General features: G+C 55.1%; 2 protein-coding genes across 5 annotated transcripts in view; one reads left to right on the forward strand and one right to left on the reverse strand.

The window, feature by feature from the left end:
* Positions 1-7,864: 7,864 nt before the first annotated feature.
* LOC118712152 (sialic acid-binding Ig-like lectin 5) lies at positions 7,865-13,047 on the forward strand. Of its 2 annotated transcripts, XM_045577147.1 has the most exons (9): positions 7,865-7,977; positions 8,069-8,452; positions 8,539-8,823; positions 8,967-9,014; positions 9,705-9,962; positions 10,058-10,384; positions 10,555-10,645; positions 10,866-10,977; positions 11,940-12,090. In XM_045577147.1, exons 1-9 carry the CDS (start codon positions 7,932-7,934, stop codon positions 11,946-11,948), a joined length of 1,560 nt encoding a protein of 519 aa, XP_045433103.1. In that variant the 5' UTR covers positions 7,865-7,931; the 3' UTR covers positions 11,949-12,090. The 2 variants fall into 2 exon arrangements, 1 of the variants encoding a protein (XP_045433103.1); XR_006740766.1 differs by lacking the exons at positions 10,555-10,645; positions 11,940-12,090 and adding an exon at positions 12,998-13,047 and having other exon boundaries at positions 10,058-10,342; positions 10,896-10,977.
* A 2,711-nt stretch (positions 13,048-15,758) lies between these two features.
* Positions 15,759-19,682, reverse strand: part of VRK3 (VRK serine/threonine kinase 3) — a 29,067-nt gene continuing 25,143 nt past the window's right edge. For all 3 annotated transcript variants that reach the window (XM_045577153.1, XM_036425786.2, XM_045577154.1), the window contains 3 exons: positions 19,612-19,670; positions 17,600-17,748; positions 15,759-16,093 (listed from right to left, as the gene is read on the reverse strand). In XM_045577153.1, the coding sequence (XP_045433109.1) occupies positions 17,600-17,748; positions 19,612-19,670 (208 nt within the window). In that variant the 3' untranslated portion in view covers positions 15,759-16,093. The remainder of the gene's footprint in view (positions 16,094-17,599; positions 17,749-19,611; positions 19,671-19,682) is intronic.

Genomic DNA, 19,682 nt, shown 5'->3' on the forward strand with positions numbered 1-19,682 from the left:
TGGGTGAGGATTAACAAATAAAAAAGGAAATAGCATAATACTTACTGTCAGGACTTGGTGCATGGCCAAGGCCATGACCAGACTGACTGAACTGATAGTGATACAACAGTTCTGGCTCCATTGGTAGAGCTTTGGCCTGCGGACTGAAAGGTCCCGGGTTTGATTCCGGTCAAGGACACATGCCTGGGTCTCAGGCTGGATCCCCAGTAGGGGGTGTGCAGGAGGCAGCCAATCAATGATTCATTATTGATGTTTCTATCCCTCTTCCTCTCTGAAATCAATAAAAACATTTTTTAAAAATGATGCAACACCTGCCGAAACCGGTTTGGCTCAGTAGTAGACCGTCGATCTGCGGACTGAAAGGTCCCAGGTTCGATTCCGGTCAAGGGCATGTACATTGGTTGCGGGCGCATCCCCAGTAGGGGGTGTGCAAGAGGCAGCTGGTCGATCTTTCTCTCTTATTGACATTTCTAGCTCTCTCCCTCTCTGTAAAAAATCAATAAAATATATTTTTTAAAATTTTTTTTTAAATGATGCAACACCCCTTTTAGATTCAGACCACCAATTACTAGGTAAAAGAAAGGATTGCCGGGGGGTGGAGACATACATGGGGAGGGGTTTGGGATGTGAATGGGGGATGAGGACAAATATGTGATACCTTAATAAAGAATTTTTTTAAAAAAAAGAAAGGATTGCCAATGGTGCTAGCTCCTCATGGTCCTTGTCATACACACACACACCAAAAAAGGTGACACCAGAATGCGAAGGAAGGGGCAGCTGCAGCAAGAATTGTGGGGTGGCCGAAACCGGTGTGGCTCAGTGGATAGAGCATCGTCCTGCGGACTGGAAGGTTCCAGGTTCGATTCCGGTCAGGGTCAGGGGCATGTACCTTGATTGCAGGCACATCCCCATGGGGGTTGTGCAGGAGGCAGCTGATCGATGTTTCTCTCATCATCGTTTCTAACTTTCTATCCCTCTCTCTTCCTCTCTGTAAAAAATCAATAAAATATATTTTTTTAAAAGAAAGAGTTGTGGGTGCCCCATGAAGAGGAACCCCTGCCTGGTTGAAGCCTCCCCGTCATTGGGAGGTCAGTGGGAGCTGGGCTGGCAGCCGTGGTGGGCACGCTGCCCTACAGCTACCGAGGGCTCTCCACGTCCCAAGCGCTATTTTAAGCACTTAACGCGCATTAACACGGCAGGAAGCTCTGTTAGCTGTGGAGGAAGAGCCACTGTGAAGGTGAACAATGCAGCGGCATCGAGTGCATTTGCAATGTTGTGCAACCATCACCTCGCTAATTCCAGATGTTTCCAACCCCTATTCCCCCCCCCCCCCCAAACCCCTGCCCATCGCAGCTCCCCAATTAGTTGTTGACACTTGCAATTCCATGAAGTGGGGGCGGGGAATGAGGAGTGTGTCTCTTGGCCACCCTTGATCCGTTAGCCTTCAGGGGTCTGTAGTGGGTTGGTGACCCCTCAAAAGATCTGTCCACAACCCCAACTCCCGGGATCTATAAATGTGTCCTATTTGGAAAAAGGCAGGTAGGAGCGCTAAGTGGAATGACAAAGGTCCTTGTAAGAGAAGGAACACAGAGAGGAAAGGAGGCGGCGGAGATTGGAGTGATGCGGCCACAAGCCCAGGGATGCGGAAACCGCCAGGAACAGCAAGAGGCCAGGAAGGAGCCCCCTGGGGCCAGGGTCGGCAAACTCCTTAGTCCACGGAGCCAAATATCAACAGTACGACGATTGAAATTTTTTTGGAGAGCCAAAGTTTTAAAACTTAAACTTCTTCTAATGCCACTTCTTCAACAAAGACTCGCCCAGGCCGTGGTATTGTGTGGAAGAGCCACGCTCAAGGGGCCAAAGAGCTGCGTGAGGCTCCATCAAGGTCCTAAAACTAAAGCAACGCTTTCGGGGCTGCGGGCCGCGCTGTCCTGCACTTCGCCGCCTGGTGGCGCCCGTGCTCCGCCGTGGGCGGGCTCTGCTGGATCCTCTCTGTCCGAAGCTCAGCAGGAGGACTGCGGTCCAAGGGGTGCGGTCACTCTGGGTCCCATTCCTCCCTCCTTCAGTCCGCAGGTTCTTAAAGTGCCTCCGGACGGCAGAGGAAGTCCGAGCTCACATCCGGTAGGGAGGGCAGACAGGACCCCAAATCCAGGACATCTTCAGTACAGAGAGGCGTCCCCGCCGCCCGGTGTGGGCGGGACAGACGCGGCGGACTCCCTGCTCCAGGCCCCCAGCCCGCTGTGTGACCTGGGGCAGCTAGCTTAGGCTCTCTGTGCCCGTTTCCTCTGCGATCAAATGGGAACAGCAGCACCTGCTTCCTATGGTTGTCCTGCGCATTAAATGGCTGAATATCCATAAAGCACTTCGTGGGGCGTGGTAGGGATCCCGCCGGAGACCGCCCCAGGGCGGACATTTAAACTTGGTGGCTTGCCGAAACCGGTTTGGCTCAGTGGTAGGTAGAGCGTCGGTCTGCGGACTGAAAGGTCCCGGGTTCGATTCCAGTCAAGGTCCTGTACATTGGTTGCAGGCACATCCCCAGTAGGGGGTGTGCAAGAGGCAGCTGATTGATGATTCTCTCTCATCGACGTTTCTGGCTCTCTATCCCTCTCTCCTCCTCTCTGTAAAAAATCAATAAAATATATATTTAAACTTGGCTTAAAACCACACAAATGTGTTGTTACCCGTGGAGGTGGTGGTTCAGGAGTCCAAACTGAGTCTCGTGGGGTAAAATCAAGGTGTGGGCAGGGCTGGTTCCTCCTAGAGGCCCGGCGTTGTAGTGTACCCCCATCTTACAAAGGATGCCTCAAAAAGTCCAATCGTGGAGTCATTTATTAAAGGCTGGTGGCATATGAGGGGCTAAAGCTCCCAATCTCGCAGCCCCGAACAGCTCGCCACGTCTGGCTTATCTGGGCAGAATGTCAGGAAGGTATCGATTACAGCTTTGGGTCTGGAATGAGGAACCTGTTTCTCGAAAAGCATTTTACAGACTCAAAACTGAGCAAGTTTAGTTACCTAAAGTATCTGCCAATCACTGAGTCAACAGAAACACATTATCTGGGACCACCAGGGCAATTTAGAATAATTGTGCTGCCCAGATTCTGGGACCACCGAGTCAACTGGAATGCATTTATAAGGGCTATTGAGGCAATTTAGGGTCTGTCCTGATTCCGGGCCACTGAGTCCACGGAAACACGTCATCTGTAGCTCCTGAGGCCATTTAGGGTCATGGATCCATCCTGGGTCCCAGAAGAAGGTGCTTCGATGACACTCAAACCGTCCCCCATGGAGTGTTGGGACAGCATGTGTAAGTTCAGAAAATCAAAATAACTCTCTCTTGTTTTAGCAAACAAGTAAGTACAGAAGCCAAACCACATTTTCTACTACCATACTTCACCCTGAGAATGTTCCTGCCTTTTCAGTGCCACTTCCCCTTCCCCTTCTCTAGTCGCATCTGCCTCCTTGTTATCAACTTGTGACAGGGTCCCCCGGGACCTCCCCACCCCCCGCTCCTTAACACATAATCACGTCTGCAAAGCCCTCTGGCCACGCAAGGTAACATAGTGCCTGTGATTAGCACGCGGGCATCTTTGTGTGTGTGTGTGTGTGTGTGTGTGTGTGTGTGTGTGTATGTGATTATATAGCTTCTCATGCACTATCTTCTTGAATCCTCCACCTGAAATCTGGCGTGTTTTCTTTTTCTTTTTTTCTTTTCTTCTTTTAAATATATTTTATTGATTTTTCACAGAGAGGAAAGGAGAGGGATAGATATAGTTAGAAACGTCGATGAGAGAGAAACATCGACCAGCCGCCTCCTGCACACCCCCCACTGGGGAGATGTGTCGGCAACCAATGTACATGCCCCTGACCGGAATCGAACCCGGGACCTTTCAGTCCACAGACCGACGCTCCAACCGCTGAGCCAAACATGTTTTGGCTGGCCTGTTTTCTTTTTAAGTACATGTTCATTATTGATTTCTGAGAGGAAGGGAGAAGGATAGAGATAAAACATCAACGATGAGAGAGAATCATTGATCGGCTGGGAATGGAGCCCTCAACCCAGGCCTGTGCCCTGACCGGGAATTGAATTGTGACTTCCTGGTCCATAGGTCTCTACGCTCAACCCCTGAGCCATGAGGGCCTGGCTGGCGTTTTCTTTGATTCTGTCTGTGGGAGGAGAGAGAAACACTCATTGCCACACCCTCGTGTCTCCCTGGGCAGCGTCACATCACGATGGCCCTGGAGGTCTGTCCCTGCACCTGGTGGGAACCCCTCCTGCCCGTCCCCCCACCCCCCTCCCCAGTCCCTCAGGTCCCAGGATTCCGGGCAGGAGTCCAGGGAACTCACCTGCCGCCTCGCCACCTGCTGGCCCAGCTCAGGTACCTGACTCCACAGGTGAATTCGCCTTCACACCCCAGCTCCAGGATGCCGGGGTCTGAGGGCTGTGAGGGGCACGGGATTCAGCCCTCCTGGGCCCAGGCCAGCCTGATGGGCGGGGGATACAGATTGGGCACCGGGAGAGCCCTTCTACCTCTGGAAGAGATGGGCCTCCCAGGATGAGCCGGAGGCTGAGACAGCGGCTCCTGGTCTCCCTCGGGTGGGCGGGCCCCCAGGCCCACTCAGGTTTTCATTATCAAAGCCAAGCCTCCCGCACACACACTAATGGCTCCTGGTCTTCCATGTGGTACCCAAGATACCGTGGTCCCGCTCAGTATTAGCCCACGGGGCTGATTTCAAATGCCTACCACACATGCACACAGCACATGGACACGCAGGTACAAAATACACACTCAGTACATACTAGCCAGTTTGACTCCAAGGATTGAAGGGTCCCAGGTTCCATTCTGGTCAAGGGCATGTACCTTGGTTGCAGGCCCCATCCCAGCCCTGGCCCGTGGAGGAGGCAACCAATCCCTGTCTCTCTCTCACATTGATATTTCTCTCTTTCTGTTTCTCTTCCTCTCCCTTCCACTCTCTCTACAAATCAATGGGGAAAATATCTTTGGGTAAGGATTAACAAGACACAAACGAAAACTAAAAAATGTAGAGTTCAGCCCTAGCTGGCTTAGCTCAGTGGATAGAGTGCTGGCTTAGCTCAGTACCAAATGGTCCCTGGTTCAATTCTGGCCAAGGACATATGCCTGGGTTGCGGGCTCGATCCCCAGTAGGGGGCGTGCAGGAGGCAGCCATCAATGATTCTCTCTCACCATTGATGTTTTTGTCTCTCCCTCTCCCTTCTTCTCTGAAATCAAAAAAAAAAAAAAAAAAAAGTAAGAGTTCAAGGAAAGGAACACAAGAGCAAATAAACACCGCAAATCATGCCTTAAAAGGAAATTAAAGGTCAAAAGGGAAAATTAAAACAAAACAAAATACACACTCAGAGCCCTGGACGGTTCTGTTCAGTCGCTAGAGCGTCGGCCTGTGGACTCAAGGGTCCCGCGAGCGATTCCCAGTCAAGGGCACAACCTCGGTTGCAGGTTCCCAGCCCCAGGAGGGGCGCATGTGGGAGGTAACCCATTGATGTGTCTCTCACATCGATGTTTCTCTCTCTCTCCCTCCTCCCTCCCTTCTTACTCTGGGAATGAATGGAAAAAAATATCCTCCGGTGAGGATTAAAAAAATACACACTCAGCCAAGACTGGTTTGGCTCAATGGATAGAGTGGGACTGAAGGGTCCTGGGTTCGATTCTGGTCAAGGGCATGTACCTTGGTTGCGGGCATATCTCCAGTAGGGGGTGTGCAAGAGGCAGTTGATCGATGACTCTCTCATCGATGTTTCTAACTCTCTATCTCTCTCCCTTCCTCTCTGTACAAAATCAATAAAAATATATTTAAAAAAAATACACACTCAGAGACACAGACATGCGCACCTGCAGGCAGAGGCACAGGTGCAAAGACACACACACACACACACCTGGTTTTCTGGGTCAAAAACAGGTCCTGGGGTCCCCTTTTTACAGAGCCTGCTCCCCTGAGCCCTCCTCAAGCTGGGCAGTGTACAAAATAGCAGCAAAGGCAAGGGGGAGGGACAGGCAGGAGATGCAATGACCCTGAGTGGACAAGCCACGGGTTGGGACTGCTGATGCTGGTGGTGCCCCTGTGGTACCAGCTGAGACCATTTAGTTACAAGTAATGTCATTAAGGAAAAAAAAAAAAACATCCTGGGGTGAGGATTAACAACAGCAGAAAGGAATGGCACCATATGTTTGAGGGGCTAGAGGTTGAGAAATGGGGAACTGGTTCCAGATGCAAGGGAACCGATTCTTTATTCTCTGCAATTCCTGGTTCTTTATTCTGTGCAATTCTGGTTGCACTCACCCCAATTCCTTTTATGTGTTTGTGATCAACTGGGACATTTGCCTCGCCAGCAACTTTCCGACTCAGACAAGCTCTGGGCCCTTGGGAGAGGACTACTGCATGAGACTACCAGGGGGCGCCCGGAGGACGCCGAGCCCCGGTCTGCAGAATCTGCAGGTGGGCGCTGTCGCCCCCACGGAGGGGGTGCTTCCTGCACCACAGCCTGAAAAGGGGAACAGACTGTTCTGGAAGCCTCCAAGACCTACAAGCATGTCCAACTCGCGGCTAGGAGAACTCAGTGAATTAAGAGAAACTATTACACTCATGGTTTTTCACAGCAAAAGGATACAGATAAAATCCCCAAAGGGAAAAGGGGAATGGGGCACAGTCCAGGACAGATCAGATGCAAGCTTCCAGTTGTCTTTCCTGATGAAATCACATGGGCAGTGCCAAAATTCTCCCAGTTGCTATGTCTGAATTGCTCCCCTACCACAAATTCACATGTGGAACCCCTAACTCCCAATGTGACTACGTTTGGAGACAGGGCCATTAGAGATCATTAAGGTTATAGGAGGTCATAAGGGTGGGCCCCTGATACATAAGATTAGTGCCTTTATTTATTTATTTATTTATTTATTTATTTATAATCCTCACCTCAAGGATATTTTTTTTCCCTTTTATTTTTAGAGAGTGTGGAAGGGAGAAAGGGAGGGGGAGGGAGAGAGAGAGAAAAACATTAATGAGAGAGACACATGCATCCTGATTGGGACTGGGGATGGAATCTGCAACCCAGGTATGAGCCCTCGACATGAAATCAAACCAGTGACCCTTAGTTTCGAAGGCCAATGCTTCAACCACTAAGTGACACCGGCCAGGGCAAGATTAGTGTCCTTATAAGAAGAGACACAGCCTTAACCATCTGGCCCAGTGGATAGAGCGTCAGCCTGTGGACTCAAGGGTCCCAGGTTTGATTCTGGTCAAGGGCATGTGCCTTGGTTGTGGGCACATCCCCAGTGAGGGATGTGCAGAAGGCAGCTGATCGATGTTTCTCTCTCATCAATGTTTCTAACTCTCCTTCCCTCTCCTTTTCTCTCTGTAAAAAAATCAATAAAATATATTTTAAAAAATAACTATATCCTCAAGTGAGTATTTTTTTTTAAAGGTAAAATTATTAAGAATTTTGAACTCCTGGCAGGAGGCCCTTAGGAGTGTAGATCCCTGTGCAATTGCCCCCACTTTAAATATATGCATAAATATATACACATTTATTTCAGGGAGGAAGGGAGAGGGAAAGAGAAGAGAAACATCAATGATGAGAAAGACTCATCCACCGGCTGCCTCCTGTGCGCCCCCAAATGCCTGCTTCCAGCATCTCACCTGAAGCCCTTACTCATCTGTTGCCCCCAAAGGCCCACTCCTGAGACTGTCCTCCCTGAAAATGACCCAGGGTGACCGCAGGCTCTCTCTCTGCCTTGTTATTTTCCTCCATAAAAGGAGAAGTCCGAAGAGGGGATTTTCTGGGCCTGTTTGCGTTTCCTGGGGTTCCGCTTCTGGTGGCCACTGCCCCCTCCTCCAGACAGCGCTTCCTTCCAGGACAGACGCCAGACAGCCCGGGGACAGCCCAGCCGGGCCCAGACATGCTGCTGCTGCTGCTGCTGCTGCTGCTGCCGCCGCTGCGGGCAAGTGAGTGGGCCAGGGCAGGGCCAGGGCAGGGCCGGGACCGGGCCGGGGCCGGGGCGGGGCTGGTGCTGCAGCTGAGCTGCTGTCCCTCCAGGGTCCCGGCAAAAGGGTCCAGAGTACCAGCTGCAGGCGCAGGACTCGGTGACGGTGCAGGCGGGTCTGTGCGTGCAGGTGCCCTGCGAGGTGTCCTCCCCCCAGGAGGGCTGGAACGACTCGACCCCAGCGTACGGCTACTGGTACAAGAAAAGGGATGCTGTCAGAGGCGATGTCCTCGTGGCCACAAACAAGCAAACCACGAAAACAGCGAGGAAGGCGAAACCTTCTCCATTCTACCTCTCCGGGGACCCGGGGAACGGCAACTGCTCCCTGAGCATCTCAGGGGCGGGGCCCGGACACAGTGGAAAATATTACTTCCACCTGGAGAGGGGCCGTGCGAACCACACCTACGGGGACAAACTGCTCACCGTGACCGTGACAGGTAAGGAGCGGTCCCAGGGCTGGGCCACCGGGTCGGGCAGCAGTTCAGGGCTGGGGTGCACACCGTCTCACCGTCTCTCTCTCCAGCGCTGACCCAGACCCCGGACATCCAGGTCAAGACGCCCCTGGAGGCCGGCCGCCTGAGCCACCTGGTGTGCTCCCTGCCTGGGGTCTGCGCCTGGCTGCAGCCCGGCGCCGTCTCCTGGAGCGGGGCGGTCTTCAGATCCCGGGCGCTGGGCCCATCGGCCTTTAAGTTCTCTGAGATCATGGTCAAGCCCCGCCCGCAGGACCACGGCACCAACCTCACCTGCCGGGTCACCTTCCCCGGGGTTAACGTGAGCAGCGTGAGGACCATCACGCTCAACGTGTCCTGTGAGTGCGGCCGGGACGCCGGGTGGGGGACGGGCTGCAGGGAGGACACAGGCGCGGGCGTCTCCACTTCCCGTTTCTGTGCGTCCTGGGGGTGCGGGAGCAGGGGAAAGGGCCTCTGTTCCTCACTGTGTCCCTCCGGCCAGATGCCCCGCAGAGCCTGGCCATCAGTGCCTCCCGAGGAAGCCACACAGGTAAGGGGGGGGGGGTGCTTCGCTCTCACATCGAAGTTTCTCTCACTCTCCCCGCCTCTCTCTCCCAAAATCAATGAAAACACAGCCTCGGGCTGGCAGTGTCCACGCAGTGGTTGAACTGGGGACCTATGACCCGGGAGGTCACGGTTCGATTCCTGGTCAGGGCACGTGCCTGGGTTGAGGGCTCAATTCCCACTAGGGGGCGTGCAGGAGGCAGCCCACCAATGATTCTCTCTCATCATTGATGCTTCTGTCTCTCTCCCTCTCCCTTCCTCTCTGGAACCAATAAAAGTGTATTTAAACACACACACGCACCCTTGGGTAAGGATTTAAAAAAAGAAAAGGCCCTAACCGGTTTGGCTCAGTGGATAGTGCATCGACCTGCGGACTGAAAGGTCCCAGGTTCGATTCCGGCCAAGGGCATGTATCTTGGTTGCTGGCACATCCCCAGTCGGGGGTGTGCAGGAGTCAGCTGATTGATGCTTCTCTCTCATTGATGTTTCTAACTCTATCCCTCTCCCTTCCTCTCTGTAAAAAAACCAATAATATATATATATATATATATATATATATATATATATATATATATATATATATATATATATATATATATATATTTTTTTTTTTTAAAGGGAGAGGAGAGAGGAACAGGAAGAAGACTTCTGACCCGCAGGCCCTCTCTCTCTCCAGAGCTGGAACGCGTGGGGAACGGCTCGGCTCTCCCAGTCCGGGAAGGGGACTCGCTCCGCCTGCTCTGTGTCGCGAACAGCAACCCTCCTGCCACGCTGAGCTGGGCCCAGGGCGGCCGGCCCCTGGGCCCCTCACAGCCCCGCCAGCCCGGGGTCCTGGAGCTGCCCCGGGTGGAGGCGGGGCACGAAGGCAAATTCACCTGCCAAGCTCAGCACCCGCGGGGCTCCCTGCGCGCCTCCCTGCGTCTCCGTGTGCAGAGTGAGTGTGTGTGTGTGTGTTTGTGGAGAGGTGGGGGGCACACGGGGTCCCGGGAGGGCAGAGGCATTGCTGACCCCTCTCCTCGCTCCCCACAGGCCCCCCGCAGCTGCTGGGACCCTCCTGCTCCTGGGAGGACCAGGCTCTGCACTGCAGCTGCTCCGCCAGGGCCCTGCCAGCCCCCTCCCTGCGCTGGCGGCTGGGGGCGGGGCTGCTGGCGGGGAACCATGGCAACGGTTCCCACGCTGTCACCTCCAGCTCAGCGGGGCCCTGGACCAACAGCTCCCTGAGCCTCCGTGAGGGGCTCAGCCCTGACCTCAGGCTCAGCTGCGAGGCCCGGAATGAGCACGGGGCCCAGAGCGCCTGGGTCCTGCTGCTGCCAGGCCGGGGCCTGCTGGGGGCAGAGGCCACGGAGACGGGCATGGGTCAGAGAGAAGGTGGGGCTGGGGGGAGAGGGGAGCTGAGTCAGGAAAGAAAGGGTGAAGGGAGGAAGAGGTGGGGGTGGGAGCAGAGTCCAGTAAAGGGACAGAGCACAGGCAGGGCACAGGGTCCTGGGGCTTGGAGGGGAGTCACCCCGAAACCCATCTGTCCGCAGGGGAGCCCGCGCTCAGGGAGGCCTTCGTCCTGGGGGCTGTCACGGGAGCTGGGGTCACTGGGCTGCTCAGCGTCTGCCTCATGGTCTTCATGTGAGTGTGGTCCCGGGGGAGCGCAGGGTGGGCCTGGGCCTGGAACCCCGCACAGCCGCCTGGCTGGGCCCTCCCCACCCAGCCACCCAGTCACCCAGCCACCCGAAGGGGGCTGCTCCCATCCTGGAAGTCAGAGCGCAGGCCCGTCCCTGCATCCAGCGTCATCGGCCCTTGGCGGGGGATGGTGGCCACACCCTGAGCGCTGCGCCCGCCCCGGCAGGCTGCTCAGGGGCCCCCGCCTCCCCCTCAGAATGAAGACCTGCAGGAGGGACGCATCCCGGGCTGCAGCTGGTGAGAAGGACGCCCCCTCCACGCCGGGTCCCGGCTCCTCGGTGAGTCATGGCCCCGCCCCCTCCATCTCCCCAGGACGCTGCGGCCACATCCATCCCGGTGACCTTTCCTCTTGGGGCCCCGTCAGCCCAGGCACCCAGGACGGCGGCCGGGAGTCGGCATGCCCTCTGCTCCCGGCTTACTGAGTGTGTTCAGGTCCAGCGGGCCCCCCCCACCCCGTTCCCACCTCCCACCTCCTCCTCCTTCCCGTCTCTCCTCCCCAATACAGGACGCCAGAAGGATCGCCCCCAAATAATTGTCTACCGCAAGGTTAGGGGATGCGAGACACTCATGTTCATAACTCCCCAAAGGACTCCGACTCGGAGAAGTTGTTATGCTCGTGGTCAGTGGTCGGCAAACTGTGGCTCCTTGGCCCCTTGAGTGTGGCTCTTCCACAAAATACCACGTGTGGGTGCGCACGTACAGTGCGATTGCAACTCCGTGGCCCATGTGCAGAAGTCGGTTTTTAGCCTGGGCGAGTCTATTTTGATGAAGTGGCATTCGAACAATCAAGGGACCAAAGAGCCGCAGTTTGCCGACCACTGCTCGTTGTCATGGTTGGTCACGGCGGGCGGGTGGGGACAGAATCAGCCACGGGAAGAGGCGCAGGGGCGGGGCCAGGAGGACGGGCGTGGGTTCTGCCGTCACTCAGCGGAGTCACGTGGATGGTGCCCACTTCTCCCAGCAATGATGCGTGGCCACCGGCACGGCACCCACCGGGGAAGCCCCCGAGCCTGATGTCCAGTTCTAAGTGGGAGACGGTCACGGAGCTGAACTCAGTCTCCATCTGACACCACGTGGCGGAGGCCGCCATCCATCACACGAGCTGCCTGGTGTGGCCCACGGTCCCCTGTGAACAGGCAGGACGTCCCAAGGCTTAGAGGTTCCCTCCCAGGTGCTGGGGCACAGGGTCCGACTTTTCTTTGGGCCGCGATCACCCTTTACCGTACGGTATCCTTTGTAGGGTTCATAACGTCGTTCCCAGATCAACCCCTGAAATGCTGAGTGGCCCCGAGGGCAGGGCAGTCTGGGTCCGAGCAGGTTCTTGTCCTGGTTACACCGCTCCATTCCTGGGCATCCTTTACAATGCGCGGTTAGAGAGGAACATAACCGACTGCCACCTGCAGGCCTGCGCCTCCCACTGCAGGCTGGCGGGTCAGGGTGGTGTCTGCTCTGCTCCCCGGTGACTATCCAGGGCCTGGCACAGGGCGCTGGCCCCTAGGCAGGAGGCACCGAAGCCAGAGAGACTCCGGCGTGAATCCTGGCCCTCCCAACAACTGCACGTGTGCTTTTGGGGTATTTGCCTCAGTTTCTCCACCTGGCAAATAGGATAGAGTTAATGTCACCCTAGTGCAGGGGTCGGCAAACTCATTAGTCAACAGAGCCAAATATCAACGGGACGATGATTGAAAATTTTTGAGAGCCAAAAAGTGACTTCTGCGCAGGGGCCACGAAGTTTCAATTGAACTGTACGTTTCAATTGCACAGATATACTTTTTTAAAAATATTTTATTGATTTTGTACAGAGAGGAAGGGAGAGAGAGTTAGAAACATCGATGAGAGAGAGTCATCGATCAGCTGCCTCTTGCACACCTCCCACTGGGGATGTGCCCGCAACCAAGGTACATGCCCTTGACCGGAATCGAACCCAGGACCCTTCAGTCCCCAAGCCGACGCTCTATCCATTGAGCCAAACCGGTTTCGGCAATTGCACAGATATTTTGCAGAAGAGCCATACTCAAGGGGCCAAAGAGCCGCATGTGGCTCAAGAGCCAGTGTGCCGACCACTGCCCTAGTGGACTCTGGTGAGGAATCAGGGAGGCTGGCGACCCATCACCAAGAGCCAGGCATCACTTCTCTAAAATACCTGCCGGCTGACTCAGTGAACGGGGCTTCACCTATGTCTGTGGGATGAGCGGGTGAAGGACTAATTTGCTCAATTTCCAGGTTAGCTGTGGGCCCTCCAGGCTGACTCCCAGCTCCCATTATCCTAATCTGACCGCCTCTCCTCCCTCCACTCAGGGGTACCAGCGTGGGTGTCTGCCAGGAAGCCAGCTGGGCCACCGGCCCCCGGCGGCGTCCCCCGCCCCGGGGGGAGGAGATGGAGCTCCACTACGCCACCCTCAGCTTCCGGGGCCCGAGGCTCGGGGAGCCGCCCGCCCCGGAGGCCACCAGCACCGAGTACGCAGAGATCAAGATCCGAACATAACGGCCCCCAGCTCCGGCCTCTGGCTGGAGGGCCCAGGGCTCTCTGGGAGGGGAGGGGAGACATCAGGGACAAGCCCAAGAATTAGCTGACGACAGACATGTCCCACTGGTGCCGTGATGGGCAGAAGTGGCCTCAAATTCCAGCCCGTCTCCAACTACGAGCAGGAGTCTGAGCAAATCACTCTACTTCCCAGTCACCCTCTGTCACACACACACACACAGTAACCCTAGCTGGACCCTGGCCGGTGTGGCTCAGTGGTTGAGCGTCCACCAATGAACCAGGTGGTCACTGTTCTCAGTCAGGGCACATGCATCGGTTGTGAGCTCATCCCCAGTGGGGGGTTTGCAGGAGGCAGCCGATCAACGATCGTCATCATTGATGTTTCTCTCTCCCTTGCTCACTGAAATCAATGAAATTATGTATTTTTAAAAACACCTAACTTGAGTGTTTGTTGTGGGGCGTTAAGCGTTGAGGCAATAATTAGGTAAAGCGCCAGGAAGGCCTGAGCGCATGCGCAGAGCACCACACCGAGGCCACACCTCTCCCCAGGGAAGCCAGCCAGCCCCGGGGGAATAAGGGCTGGACCACTCCACGGGGTTGTTCCAGCTCCAGGGCGCCATGAAGGCCCGGATGAGGCTGGCATTGGGCTGCGCTGCAGCTCCATTCTCCCCTCCCCTCCCAGGGATTGTCCCTGGGGCACCGCCTCTGCACCCCGGCCTCTCCGAGCAGCCTCTGCACCCCGGCCTCTCCGAGCCGCCTCCGCACCCCGGCCTCTCTCAGCCGCCTCCGCACCCCGGCCTCTCCGAGCAGCCTCTGCACCCCGGCCTCTCCGAGCAGCCTCTGCACCCCGGCCTCTCCGAGCAGCCTCTGCACCCCGGCCTCTCCGCCTCTGCACTCCGGCCTCTCCGAGCGGCCTCTGCACCCCGGCCTCTCCGAGCCGCCTCCGCACCCCGGCCTCTCCGAGCCGCCTCTGCACCCCGGCCTCTCTTAGCCGCCTCTGCACCCCGGCCTCTCCGAGCCGCCTCCGCACCCCGGCCTCTCCGAGCCGCCTCTGCACCCCGGCCTCTCCGAGCCGCCTCTGCACCCCGGCCTCTCTGAGCCGCCTCCGCACCCCGGCCTCTCTGAGCCGGCCTCCTGGAAGCCCAGGTTGGCTATTTCACCACAGGAACTCCTTCGAGGGTTGTCTGAACGGAATGGTAGGTAGGTCATCTCACTGCACACTCTTCCTTTCATTACATGTCCCTTTGGCTTTGGTTCTCCGTAATGGTTTCTTTTTGCAGAATTTGCTTACAAGATTCCTTGCCGTCAGAGCCTGTGTTCCATTGACTTGGCAATTCGTTTCCACAGTGCTCACATCCGACTGATCTTGTTCTCTTTCCCACTGACTGTCCACTTCGTTTCCCCCCTGGTTTCCGCTAGTGAGAAAACATGCTCAACATGGGCACGATGCACCAACTCAGTGCACAGGCACTGGCATGAAGGTAACAACTGTGCGGAAAGCTGCTCTTCAGATTCCGTGTGTGGTGATTGCATCTTTCATGCACAATTTGCTTTGCCTGCGTCAGGACTACGGAACCTCTTTCTCTCTCTAATATGTTTTTATTGATTTCAGAGAGGAAGGGAGAGGAAGAGAGAGAGAGAAACGTCAATGATGAGAATCACTGATTGGCTGCCTCCTGCATGCCCCACACTGGGAATCAAGCCAGCAACCGAGGGATGTGTCCTGACTGGAATCAAACCGTGACCTCTTGGTTCATGGGTTGACGCTCAACCACTGAGCCACACAGGCTGGGCTTCTCTCTTTTTACCAAACCCAAAGTCAAATAGGTTTTTCTTCTATCTTTTCTTCTAGAAGTTTTACAGTTTTGCATTTGAGTTAATTTTTATGGAAGGTATCCATTAAGTACATTTAAAAATATTCTTATTGGTTGATTTTAGAGAGTGAGATTTGTTGTTCCACTTATTTATGCATTCATTGGTCGATTGCTGTATGTGCTCAGACCAGGGATTAAAACCGAACCTTGGCGTGTCAGGATGACACTCTAACCAACTGAACCACCTGGCCAGGGCCATTAGTGCATTTTCTTTCTTTCTCTTTCTTTCTTTTTAAAAATATATTTTATTGATTTTTTACAGAGAGGAAGAGAGAGGGATAGAGTCAGAAACATTGATGAGAGAGAAACATTGATCAGCTGCCTCCTGCACACCTCCTACTGAGGATGTGCCTGTAACCAAGGTACATGCCCTTGACTGGAATCGAACCCGGGACCTTTCAGTGCAAAGGCCAACGCTCTATTCACTGAGCCAAACCAGCCAGGGCCATTAGTGCATTTTCAACTTACAATATTTTCCACTTACAATGGATTTACTGGGATGTGGTTCCATCGTAAGTTGAGAAGCATCTGTACATGGATTGACGGAAGGAAGGAAGGATGGATGGATGGGTGGCTCCATGAAGTTTGGACAGATGAATGAAAGGGTAGATGTGGATGAAAGGTTGAAGGGATGGGTGAATGGAGAGAAAAAGGGAGTGAACCTTTCCCAAAAGGAACATCGTTTGCAGACACTCGACTCTCCAAGCTCCCGTGAAACAATTTATTACCAAAGCACGAGGTTCTAATGGTAGGAGGGTCCCACTGAGGGACCGGTCCCCTAGCTGAGCATCTTCTCCGTTCACCGCCCCAGCGGCTGTGAGGAAGGGACGGCGGAGGAGGCGTTCACGTTACCTGGAGCCTAACTGCGAGTTCCCGTGTTCCCCGCCAACCTGGCTGGACAGCAGCGTCACCTACAGAAGCAGTGGGAATGCACGTCCGAGGGGTCTTTCTAGAAGCTTATCTACAGCAGGCCTGGATTTCACATTTCTTCTTCCCATTTTCCCCCCCCCTATTTCACACTGGGCGTAGAAAGTCCTGGAAGACAATGGGAACGGCAGTGAGTGTCTCCTGCACTCAGGGCCGCCTGGGCCTGGGGAGGCGCTCCGGGGCTCACAGCTGGGAGCAGGGGGCGGGGACACTACAGATCAGACACTTCCCTCCGGAGGGGCGGGGGCTGCGCAGAAAACAGGCCATGTGATCGGAGAGGAGGTGAGGAACCTCAAGGAGGGGCAAACGGGGGATATGGGAGGGGGCAGGATCTGAGAAAAACTGAAGGGGAAAAGCATTCCAGACCATGGCAACGCTAGCTGGCGTAGAGGCCGCGGGGTGGGATCAAGCTCCGCCTCGGCTAGAATCTGAGGGGAGGCCGGTGTGGCTGGCGGAGTGGCCCGGAGGAGGGGGTGTCAGGCACGCAGGCCAAGGCGAGGAGCCGCCATAAGCAGAGAGTTGTTATGCTCCTGGTTATAGCTCATTCCAGCGGAAATGGGAGGAGGCGCATCCATTACTTCCAGCTTCCACCCACCAGATGCCAGGAGCACCCTCTCCCCAGTGGTGACAACTAAGAATGTCTGCAGAGCCTGGACAGCGTGGCTCAGTGGTTGGGAGCTGACCTATGAACCAGGAGGTCACTGGATCGGTTCCAGGCAGGGCACAGGCCCAGGCTGTGGGCTCCATCCACAGTAAGGGGCGTGCAGGAGGCAGCCGATCAATGATTCTCTCTCATCATGGATGTCCCTATCTCACCCTCTCCCTTTCTCTCTAAAATCTATAAATATGTATTTTTTTTAGAACGGCCCCTCACTCCGATGGAGAGCCTGTGTGGAGGCATGGTCAGCCCCGAGGGGAGAGGACCCGGGCGGCCCCTCCACAGGCCGCCCATGCAGCCTGGCCAAACTGTCCAGCGAGTCTGGCTCAGCTTTGACCTCCCCCAAGTTCCCGGACACTGTCACACGCACAAATGGGGGGCAGACGGGTACAGACAGGGCGATGCAATCGTCACGGACACAGGTGCTCGCCAGGATGTGCACATGGTAACAAAACCCCAGGAGGCCGAGCAGAGGCGGCCCGGGCTATGGACAGCACCCTGCGTCTGCACAGCAAGCATGGACATTCCCGCTTGCAGGAGGGGCTGCGAGACAAGCTGAGGGGTGCACAGAGCAGTGCACAGAGCCAGCGAGGTTCTGTGTGGGGGACAAGGGAGCCGACCCAAAGGAAGTAGGGACCACAGGGGGACGGAGGGAGGAAAGAGGATGGACAGAGAGACAGAGGCAAATACGATCTCAATGCTACTTTCTAGGCTCTGATCCAGTGCGCTTAACGCTTTCCCTTGGAATTTTCTAGTTACAGGAGCCGATCAGCCCCCCTCTTTCTAAAGGGTGGGGTTTCGTTACTTGTGATTGGGGAGGGGGGGCAGGGTTTGGAAAGTTCAAGCATCTTGTGGAGAAACGCAGCACGTGACTGGGAAGTTGGCCCTGGGACTCGGGGCTGGGGTGGGGGTGGGGTAGGGGTGAAGACTCACAGGCTCTTCCCGCCGGAACCCACCTATGGCATCACCCGGAGGTCGATGGGGTCATAGGCCGACACGTGCAGATCCTGGAGCAGGACCTGCAGGTTGCTTCGCAGCAAGGCGTAGGGCGGCTTCTCCTCGTACTTGAGGGCCAGCACCACCTTCAGGTATTCCTGCAGCGACTCTGTGGGCAAGACACCGCCAGGGAGAGGTGAGAGGGGCCGACCGGGACGGGGAGCTGTGCCCAGAGGTTCCTCCCCATCCGCACCTCCACCCCACGCAGGGCTGCTGCCTCTGTGTCTGGCACTGCCACAGGCACTTGGACCCTGGCACCCTCACCCCTGCCATTTTTTTTTTAAAACGTCCAACGTGTGCAACAGGAAAACAATATCGTGAACACCTCGATCCTATCACCCAGTCTCCACACTGTCAACTCACAGCCAGCCTGTTCCACCTGAGCCCTACCCCTGCCGGCCCACACTGTCTCCACGCGAACCTCAGCGACCGGGGCCATGCCGCCTGCCGGCGTTAGCGCGTCTGTAACAGCGAACGTCTGCGTCACGTCACGTCCGGACAGCAAACGCTTTTGGCCCTGCGCACCCGGGGTCTGGGTCTGCCAGGACTCAGCTCGGCTGCGCTCACTCGCACAAAAGCAGACACAGGCGACAGACCCGCCAACGAAGGGGCGTGGCTGCGCCCAGGCTCCTCCTAGGGACGCCGCAGCTTGAGTTTCAGGTGAGGTTCGCAGTCCTCTTTTTAGAAAAATATATTTTATTGATTTTTTACAGAGAGGAAGGGAGAGGGATAGAGAGCTAGAAACATTGATGAGAGAGAAACATCGATCAGCTGCCTCCTGCATGCCCCCTACTGGGGATGTGCCCGCAACCAAGGTACATGCCCTTGACAGGAATCGAACCTGGGACCCCTCAGTCTGCAGGCCGATGCTCTATCCACTGAGCCAATTGTGGGTTCAATTCCTGGTCAAGGGCACATACCTTGGGCAGCAGGTTCCAGCCCTGGCCTTGGTCAGGAGGCAACCATTTGATGTGTCTTTCTTACATCAATGTTTCTCTCTCTCCCCCCCTTCCTCTCTCTAAAAGCAATAAAAACATATTTTAAAAAAATGCTGACTTAATAGAATCAGAGGTATGGAAGGGCAGTGGTCTGACGATTCTCAGGGAAAAGGGGAGAGGGAGGTGTGGGAAGAGACTGAACATAAACTGTGCACCTATGGATGAGGACAATGGGGGGTGGGGAAAGGGCAGAGGGTGGGGTGGGAACCTGGAGGAGGGGAGCAATGGAGGGGGGAAAAAATGAGAAACATTTGTAATAATATGAACAATAAAGATTTATATAAAAGAAATAAAAAAAAACACCTAAAATAAATAAATAAATAAATAAAAAATGCTGACTTGCCCTAGCCAGTTTTGTTCAGTGGATAGAGCACTGATCTTTGTTTGTATTTATTTGTTTTTTAATATTTTTTTTGATTTTTTTACAGAGAGGAAGAGAGAGAGATAGAGTTAGAAACATCGATGAGAGAGAATCATTGACCAGCTGCCTTTTGTACACCCCTTACTGGGGATGTGCCCGCAACCAAGGTACATGCCCTTGACCGGAATCAAACCCGGGACCCTTCAATCCGCAGGCCGACGCTATCCACTGAGCCAAACCGGTTTCGGCGAGCACTGATCTTTGGACTGAAGGGTCCTGGGTTTGATTCCAGCCAAGGGCACATGCCCGGGTTGCAGGCTCGATCTCCAGTAGGGGGATTGCAGGAGGCAGCCAATCAGTGATTCTCTCTCATCATTTATGTTTCTATCTTTCCCTCTCTCTCTCCCTCTCTGAAATAAAATCATGTAGCTGTGTGTGTGGCTATTATTCAAACACACTTGCGAATTTTGGGGAAAGATTTTTGTTTTTCTACAATGAGCATATAGACACATGCAATTTGAAAGACTCGGAGTCAACAAAGGAGTGCGACTCCACCTGGATCCAAGGCCCCAGTCCTGCCACAGCGCCCCCCATCCTCCCCTTTGGGACATACCTGAGGGCCGAATCCAGTGACAGCAGTGTCCCACGAGGGCCACCGGGGCGCTCAGGAACCTGAGGGACAGA

This window comes from Pipistrellus kuhlii, unplaced genomic scaffold (assembly GCF_014108245.1).
Source record: "Pipistrellus kuhlii isolate mPipKuh1 unplaced genomic scaffold, mPipKuh1.p scaffold_m20_p_84, whole genome shotgun sequence".
Classification (NCBI taxonomy): domain Eukaryota; kingdom Metazoa; phylum Chordata; class Mammalia; order Chiroptera; family Vespertilionidae; genus Pipistrellus; species Pipistrellus kuhlii.